This window comes from Callospermophilus lateralis, chromosome 13 (genome assembly GCF_048772815.1).
Source record: "Callospermophilus lateralis isolate mCalLat2 chromosome 13, mCalLat2.hap1, whole genome shotgun sequence".
Lineage (NCBI taxonomy): Eukaryota > Metazoa > Chordata > Mammalia > Rodentia > Sciuridae > Callospermophilus > Callospermophilus lateralis.
The window spans coordinates 80,802,927-80,812,497 of NC_135317.1; the positions used below are offsets into that span (position 1 = coordinate 80,802,927).

Genomic DNA, 9,571 nt, shown 5'->3' on the forward strand with positions numbered 1-9,571 from the left:
AAGCATAGATGCACTTTGCAGCTTGACTTAGGAGCAGCAGACAGGTAAGGTCAAGGTGGGCTGTGATGTTTAACCTGCTCCAACCCAACATTTCCCAAATGCTGAAGAGAATGCAGTTAGGGTATTAAATGGGTGGTGTTGGAGGTGGGATTAAACAGCCTGAGGAAAAAAAAAAATGCCAGGCATCAGACCCAACCAGACACTGAAAAGCTGATCTGAGTGCCATTTCCCAAGATCCTGTCCTTCAAGACTGGTCTCATGGGGATCTGGCTAGGACATGGTTCCAAAGAAGAGCAGCAGCACTGAGTCCCTCTCCCTGCACTGAGGAAATCTCTTTAAGCCAAATCTTCTTACAACAAAAGCGTAAAGAGAGAATTTCCAAACCCTCTAGAAACCTCAAAAGATAAATCAGAGTCTGTAAACAGCTAATTCCAGACCATTTTACTGGGAGGTCTCCTGAAGGGTAGGAGAAAAGGTCCAATATGCATTTGAAAATCAAAAGCACATATCTTTGAAAGACAGGCACAGTGACCTGGCAGGTACATTCTCTTACACGTTTTTAAACATTCTGTTACTTTCAAAATGTGAACTGTCCTTAAAAATAATGAGAATAAACAATTTGCCACCCCCTTGAGGGATAACTGCACACACAAGTGCAGCTAGCTCTCACAGTCCCGACGCCACACAAAATACTTGTCCCCCTGAAATCACTCTCAACTACTGAGTTGAGTTTTGTCTGAATTGATGACCCGCCTCCTGACACTCATTTCAGTCCCACTGCTCAAGTAAAGACACATTGTCAAGCCAGGGTTAGGCAAAAGTGTTCCTTGAGAAAGGTGAAGTCCCATAGAAAAATCCGGGGTTCGTGGCTAAATGAGGGGGAATCTGAAGAACTGGTGAGCGATGTCAGATCCTTCTATCCAGAGGGAAGGCCAGATGGATTTCAGGGTAAGTCCTACAGCTTTGCCAGGGAGGGGAGAAGGGTCACTAGATACAAAACCAGGGCAGGGTGTCACCCCTGGGAGTCTATCAGAAGAAACAAATCGGGTAGCTTACACTGGGGCTGGTTCCCACATCTTTACTGAGTTGTTTTTTGTTTTGTTTTTATATATAATTGTCAGTGAGCCTTTGTTTATTTATTTTATATGTGGTTCTGAGAATCGAACCCAGTGCCTCACACATGCTAAGCAAGTGCTCTACCACTGAGCTACAACCTCAGCCCTTGGTAAGCTTTTAAGATGAAAATCTGAATTGATGGTGATTAATGATACAGCCAACACAGTCATAAAGATGATAGAGTACAAAAGGGCTGTCAATTCTCATGTTCTCTAGAATTTTATTTATTTTTTTAAGAGTGAGAAGGTCAGGCGGTCTGACTTGCAGAAGGAATTTCTCAGAAGGCAAAGGCTATTCTAAGGCACCAGAGAAAACATGACCAGAGAGCTAGGCGTCAGCACTAGATATTCTGATGACTGCTATTCTGAATGGGGCAGAGAAGGAAACCCATTTCCCTTCTCTCCGGTAAATCCGTGGGTCTCCAAGTTGCTGTCTACTGAATCTCATGGGACCTTTCTTGGACTGGAAAAAATTAGCCCAAGTCTCCACCGGGCAGAAAGAACACCGGGCCTCAGCTGCCTGGTTTGGAGGAATTCAATCACCCCTATGAGGTTCTGCGAAAGCTGATGCAGGAGGCGGGCAACTCAGGAGGCAGTGGTGGCTGGAGCAGTCTGCTACGGCCCAAACGGGCATGTCGGGAGAGCCGAGTCTGGCCCCCTGTGCAGTCAGTGCTCCGCTGCTGCCCATCCCCGCTCGCCTGGAGAAGCTACCAGGAGGCCGGGGCAATGTTCGCGGTGTGGGGACGGCCCCAGAACACTGAGCTGTCGTCCTTGGAGAGAGAGGAGGCCGAGCTGATCCTGCGCACTTGGCGACCGGCCCTCCCGCAGGCCCCGTGCGGCAGCTGGGCGCGGAACGAGCGGTCCAGCAGGAGGTAGATGACCGGGTTCGCGCAGCTGTTGACGAAAGCCAGGCAGGTGGCGATGGTGAGACCCCAGCGCAGCGCCAGCAGCAGAGGGCAGGGAAGTGGCAGTGCCCCTAGACGCGCCAGGTGGAAGATGGCTCGCAGGGCGCTGAAAGGCAGCCAGGAGCCGACGAAGGTGCTCTCGATGGCGAAGATGATGCGCAGCGAGTTCCTCCGGGCCCGGCCCACGTGTGGCTGCCTGCGCAGGCGGCTCGTGATTCGGCAGTAGCAGAAGAGAGTGACGACCAGGGGCAGCACGAAGGTGAGCAGCAGCAGCAGCAGGCTGAGGCCCTGGAAGACGTCGGAGGGCTCCTCCCCGCACTGGCTGCCGGGGCCCGCGGGAAGGGGCTGCAACCTTCGGTAGACCAGGGAGGGCAGGCCGGCCAGAAGCGCCACGGTCCACACGCTGCAGCACGCAGCCAGCACGCAGCGCGGAGTGCGCAAAGGCCGCGCCTCAAGCAGCTTCACCACGGCCAGGTAGCGATCCACGCTCATGCCGGCCAGCAGTAGCGCGCCTGCGCAGCGCGTGCAGGCCAGCGCGAAGCTGCTGAGCTTGCAGAGGCCTTCGCCGAAGGGCCAGTGGCCTCCGCGCGCCGCCGCCGCCGCCCACAGTGGCAGGGTGAACACGAAGCCCAGGTCCGCGGCGGCCAGGTGCAGCACGAAGGTGTCCACCAGCCGCCGCGGCCCACGCCGCCCGGCCAGCAGCCACACCACGAAGGTGTTGCCCACCAGGCCCACTGCGAAAGCCGCCAGGTAGAGCGCAGGGATGTAGGCGTAGCCATAGGGCAGGTCCCAGGAAGGGCACAACTCCAGCTCCTCCAGGGCGCCCGACCCGGAGTAGTCCCAGGACACCACATCCGGGCTGGGGCTCCAGGCCTCAGTGACGTTCATGGCCTGGCCTTGAGACCTGCGTGGTCCCAGGCCTCGCTCCGAACAGGCCGCAGTCGCTCTGAGCAGGAGGGGGTTGGCTCTTCACGGCCGGTGCCCAGCACCTCCCTTCCTGCCACCCCAGATGGAGGTGAGGCGAATGGGTGGGCAGGAAGGTGGGGAGGGAGGTGTGGGCAGGGAGGGGCAGGCTCCTGTGGTACAGATGATGGCCTCTGAGTTGGGGAAGGGCAGAGAAGGACAGAGGGGTCTCCATAGCTGGCTCTACAAGGAAAAGTCCTCAGGACTGGGAGACCTGTGTGGCCTCCCAGGGCGAGGTGGCCCATCGCTTCCTCTATTAATCACTCAGTTTGTTAAATAAGGCTCCTTGTCCTATTATCTGATGAGGAGGGTCTAATGTCAGTTTGCAAGAAGTGGTAAGTACATTAGAATCTTTATCTGTTCTTCCCTCCATCCTGCCTCCCCTTGCTGTTATTTTGCATCTAGAGGTAAAGAGACAGAACCTGGGATGCGGCTTTTTAGCCCCCTCTCATTCACCTGTTTTCTAAAAAAAGGGGTCCCTGCTATTGGGTACACAGTGGATCTAGAGGAATGGGGAGCTTGTCTTTGGGGATCTAGCTCCTGAACAGGAATTAGCCAGCAGAGCTCTTGGACTATTGTAAGCCTGCTGAGAGGGAGGGCTAAGTTTCTTAACTCTGGTGGCTTTTCTGTCCAAATCCAATCCTCACGGAGCCATGTAGAAGGGTATTAAGCCACAGAGGAAAAAGGGACAGAGCCTGGCATTCAAATCTAGCTTTCCCCCACATTCCTCCATTCTGTAAAATCCACCTATTAAGTCAACACTATAATTTCAGTGCAAAAGATGACACCAGGTGGCAACTAACAAAATATCAGATTTGTTGTCCTAAATTATGAGATGGGAGCTTGGAAGGAACAAGATCCCTTCTGGACTGAGAGAGAGGGAAGGACTCATGGAGAAGGGTGGGCATAAAGTCTGACCCTGATTGGAGCATGTTCCTTCGTCTTAAGGAGGGTGCATTCGTGATACCTGAATTCTTCTAAACAGACGTCCCTCCCTCTAGATGCTGTGTTGAAACTCTTGCAGTGGTGTGTCCTCCCAGAGTCACTCCCACTGTGACCTGCAATGAGTGACTTATGCAGTGATCAACCTGGTGTTAAAAATTTCAAAGTGGATTATCAGTTTTATTTGAGTCCATCCCATTAACAGTGAAGTAGCAGTAGTGTCACGATGCCACTCATAACTTTACAGAGTCATTGCTGAGGCAGGGCAGAAACTTTTGCAGTGGCCAGACTGCCAGCAAACTGTAGTACATGTTAAAAACAATCCACTTAGAATTCAGAGCAGGAGCAATTACTTATGGTGGGAGGAGAAAACCGGAAAAGGCTTCCTGGGAGACAAAACGTGAGGTCAGTTCTAGGAATGATGGCCAAAAATAGCAACAGAAAAGAGAGGAAAGGCCAAACTAGATAGAGGGAGTAAAAGGAACAAGCATTCTGAGGCAAGCAGGAACATGAACTTTTCACGGCACAAGCCGTGACACAAGTCTAAGTGTGACCGGAGCCCAGAAAGGAGGAGGGTGGCAGGGGATGAAGAAGACAAGGTCAATGGGGCCAGATCATGAAGAGGTTTGGATGTCATTCTGTAGGTGGTGGAGCACTACCAGATCTCAGTGTGTTTTGAAAAGATCACTGGCAGAACTGTGGGTTGGAGAGGAGGGAGCCCCAAGCCAGGGAGATGGCCAAAGAGGCTGTTTTAATTGTGTCTGAAATAGGTTAGTGACAGGGCAGAAAGGAGAGGATCCATTGGAGAGTTGTAACATCATAGGTGTCCACAGAGAGGAACTAAGATAGGCCTGAGATTCCTCTGCTGGAGGATTGTGTGAATGTTGTCCCCTTAACTGAAGTCAAAAACAGAGGAGGAGCATGTCTGTAATGTGTTCAGGGTTATGTGGGGTTTTTTTTAGGGGAGGGAGTACTGGGGATTGAATGCAGGGACACTTAACACTGGACCACATCCCCAGCCCTTTATATATTTTATTTAGAGACAGGGTCTTGCTAAGTTGCTTAGGGCCTCACTAAGTTGCTGAGACTGGCTTTGAACTTGCAATCCTCTTGTTCCAGCCTCCAGAGCCCTTGTGATTACAGGCATGTGCCACTGTGCCTAGCTCCATGTAGATTTGAGGTGGCCTGATGAAACAGATTTAACTATCCAAAACAAGATGTTTCTGAGAGTGAAAGAGGTACTATCATAATTAGCTTGGTCATAAACCAGGACTGTTCTTGGCAAACAGGGACATATGGCCACCCTAGGTCAAAGTCCTGCTGGTATATGGAGATTCCCAGCAGGGAGTTAGAAAATGGTTCCAGAGTCCATGGAGGGTTGGGCATGCTTCTAGGCTGTTTGTGTGAAGAATTTTTTTCTCCCACACCAATTACAAACTGGAAAAGTCAGGCAACAGAAGAGGCCAAGGAATGAGTAAATGGCTTACAGGTCTGTCCCTCCATGGGCATTGCCACTTCCAAGCTTGGGTTTCCTGGGAACACCCTCCCTCTCCCCGTGAGGGGAGAAGGCTGAGGAGCTTGCTGGAGATTCAGAACAGTTTTTCTAATGTTTGATCACATGTCTGATGAGCAGTGCCCACATCCTGGGTGGTCTAAGGGGGCTGCAGCCTCCTTCCCTGGAAAGCCAGCACAGAGGAACCCCGATAATGAGGGGGAGCCCAGTGCTGCTGGAATTCACTTTCCATGGGCGCATCTCAGTCTGGGGCTCAGAGAGTATGAGTGATCCTGAAAGCTAGAGATGAACAGCGAAGAAACCACCAGGTGAAAAAGAACAGTGGGTGAGCGACCCAAGAGGGGAATATAGGCAGGGGGTTGAGGGGAAGTAGAAGTAGGTTGTTTATTTTAAAAACAGAGATTCTTGCTTCCTGGGCTGTGGTCTCATACCCAAGTGAAGTCTGTGGCCAAGAGCCTATGTTGAATCTTCTGTGCCGGGGGCCTGGGCCGGTGGGCCTTACTGAACTCTGTCTGGGTGGGAGAAAGCAATGAAGACCAGAGGCAGGTTCACTGCCCTGGGCCTGGCCTCCTGGGGTGCCCAGGGTGGTTTCAGTGACCCAGGCTAACTCTGCAATGCTGCTTTCTCTTCTGCTCCTGGGGAGGACTCCTCACTTGATTATAGACAAGTTAACCAATAGAAACACTCATTTCTCCTGGTTGAGAATCCCAGCCATTCTGATCCCAGCCGTTCTGAGGCTAAGCCCAAGTTGTCTGTCCTTCCTCCGTCCTCCTGCAGGAGGCTTCTCTGGCCCCTGCCGCTTACCGACCTTCCGCTCTGTGCATAACTGGAGCCACTTATCCCATTGCTGTGTGGGTCTGTCTTGTCCTGCCCATGGGATTATAATGTCTTTGAGGTGAGAGGAACTTCTCCCCATCCATCACTGTGATTGGCACTAGCCTGAGAACAGAGGCGACACTTAGATGAATAAATATCCAATGCTTTGGTCATAATGGCTTTCAGGAGGTTTACCTCTGCCCCGTCAAGGCTATAGTTAAGCTCTTACAATTTCCCACCCATATTATTTTATGTACAAATAAACCTAACCTTTTTGAAAATATTTGAATTTTGCCTCTTTCATCTCAAAAGCCATATGACCATGTTACAGAACAGAGAAGGAAAGTCATCCCAGACTTGGTACCTCAACACAACTAACTGTACTTCACATGTTGGTGAATTTCTTTCTAGCTAGGGAAGTACATTTTCTTTTATTTAAAAAAAAAAAAAAAAAAATATATATATATATATATATATATATATATATATATATATATATTAGTTGTAGATGGCACAATACCTTTATTTTATTAATTAATTTATTTATATGTGGTGCTGAGGATCGAACCCAGTGCCTCACAAATGCTAGGCAAGTGCTCTATCACTGAGCCACAACCCCAGCCCTGACTTTTTTTTTTTTTTTTAACATTCTTTTAGTTGTTGATAGATCTTTATTTTATTTATTTATATGCAGTGCTGAGAATCAAACCCAGTGCCTCACACATGCCAGGCAAGTGCGCTACAGCTGAGCTCCAGCCCCCCAGCCCTGACATTTTCAAAAGTAAAGGATTTGTTTATAATCTCATTGTTCTTGGATTTTTTTTCGTATTATGTCAGATATTCTCCACATATATTTTGTCACAATGTATACAGTTTTGTGGTCTGTTATTCTCAATGCTATATAAATCCTCATTTTTCTATGTTGCTTAATTTTCAAAACCCTTAAACTTCAATATAGAGGTTGTTTCTAATTTTGGGAGGGGGGTACCAGGGATTGAACTCAGGGGTACTTAAATACTGAGCCACATCCCCAGCCCTATTTTGTATTTTATTAAGAGGTAGGGTCTCACTGAGTTGCTTAGTGCCTCACTTTTGCTGAGGCTGGCTTTGAACTCTCGATCCTCTTGCCTCCTCTCTAGCTGCTGGGATTATAGGTGTGTACCACTACACCTGGCCTGTTTCTAATATTTTTAACTAGAATAATTGCACTTATGACCTCTTTATTTCAGACTTTTTTCATAATATAAGTGTCCTTGTATAGGTCAAAGGTTATGAAAATTTTCATTGGTTGAGACAAATTTTTTTAAAATATTCATTTTTAGTCATAGGTGGACACAATATTTTTACGTGGTGCTGAGGATCGAACGTGGTACCTCACGCATAGTAGGTGAGTGCTCTACCTCTGAGACACAACCCCAGCCCGGAGACAAATGTTTTTACAGTAATATTAATTTAGGATGTCACCGGCATTTTATGAGGGTATTAGGTTCCAAAACAATCTTGTTAGAAATGTTCATCAGTAACATATTTTCCACTTTGATAGGTAATGAGGTAAACTGGTATCTCATTTAATTTGCACTTGATTACAAATAAGATGGAAAAATCTGTCCATATTTACTTCCTCACACAGTGTGAACTCTCTGGTCATGTCATTCACATATTTGTGTATTATGATCTTATATAGGTGCTATTAACTTGTATGAACTATTCATTTAGGATAAATGATGATCCTGTTTGGTTCAAATATTTTTCCAAACTTTTTATTAGCTATTTCTTATTGTTTTATGCTTTCATATTATCAAATTTATTGCTGTTAGAAATTTCAGAATTTAGAAAGTTAATTTTCTTTTTGATGTAAGAACATTCAGTTCTATTGTCAAAAAATCATATTCTTGGCCTTTTTAATCCACCTAATGTGTAATCTTTTTTAGATTTCTATACAGCTTTCCTAACACTATTTTTTTTTTTTTAGTTATAGATGGACACAATACCTTTATTTAATTTATTTATTTTTAAGTGCTGCTCAGGATTGAACCCAGTGCCTCATACATGCAAGGCAAGCGTGCCACTGAGCCACAATCCCAGCCCTCCTAATAATTACATTTGAAATACATGTTTTAGAAACTTGTTTTGTGTGTGATGTTAAATTTATGACACAGATTTCTTATATGTCATCTTATCTCTCTCTGATCAGTGAAAAAACAGATCATTAGTGGTGACCATCTGGCTTAAATGTCAGCTTTATTAGTTGATAGCTGTCCTTTGGGCCCCAGTTCCCACATCTTAAAATGGGCATGATAATATCTACCTGATAGGGGTCCAGTGAGGATCAAATGAGACAGCTCCCATGGAGTCCCCTCCCATTCTGGGTCTGAGGATGTGAAACCCACTCCATTCCTCAGATGGTGGCCTCACATAGGCAGGCCTGCTGTCCCCCGGGCCTGTGCTGCCTCTCCTCTCCTGGATACAGTGCTTTCTTTACATGTGGTGGGTGGGTGGTAAATATTTGGGGCATTGCACTGGGAATCCACAAAGAGAGAATCTCCATCTGGGAGATCTTCAAGACTTGATCCATCACAGTACACGGTGCCTGGTGTCACCTGCTGGTGAATTCCATAAGGTGACAGATTAGATTGTGCAGAGAATCTGCTGGCAGGTCTAAAGCACAGACAGATAGTAGTCTGCCAGGTCAACTTCGGTTCTTCCTTGAATATGAGGAAAACCACAAAAACCTGTGTTGTTTCCAATGCCCTTTGTTAAATACTGATCTGGGAATAGGGAGTCAGCTATTTTATTAACTGGCTATTAAGATGTTCCCCCAGGGGCTGGGGTTGTGGCTTAGTGGTAGAGCGCTTGCCTAGCATGTGTGAGGCACTAGGTTTGATTCTCAGCACTGCATATAAATAAATAAATAAATATCCATTGACAACTAAAAAATATTTTAAAAAAATCTTCCCAAAGTCCACCTACCCCTGAAACCTTGTGTGTGTGTGTGTGTGTGTGTGTGGTGGAGAGGGGGATAGGACAGAAGGCAACAGTAGCTCTGGTCCCTCCCCTGACACCTCACCACTTAGGGGATGTGGCTGGCATACACCAGGCAACGGGCCCCACTCTGGATGCCAGAGACCCTGAAGAACTTTTCAGATGTTCAACTATGGTAGAAACTTTTAGGTACTAAACACAGGGTAGCTAGCTGGGAGAGGACACTCTCTGCGCTAGACATGAGCACTCAGTTCCAGCCCCCATCTCGGAAGGGACCACTCAATGTGAAAGAGCCTGTGGCCTTCTGCCATGTGATTGTCTCAGGGCTAGATCTA

At 47.6% G+C, this 9,571-nt stretch overlaps 1 protein-coding gene across 1 annotated transcript; it reads right to left on the reverse strand.

The window, feature by feature from the left end:
- Positions 1-1,822: 1,822 nt before the first annotated feature.
- Gpr25 (G protein-coupled receptor 25) lies at positions 1,823-2,908 on the reverse strand. Its single transcript, XM_076832439.1, has one exon. It carries the CDS (start codon positions 2,906-2,908, stop codon positions 1,823-1,825), a length of 1,086 nt encoding a protein of 361 aa, XP_076688554.1.
- Between the last annotated feature and the right edge of the window lie 6,663 nt (positions 2,909-9,571).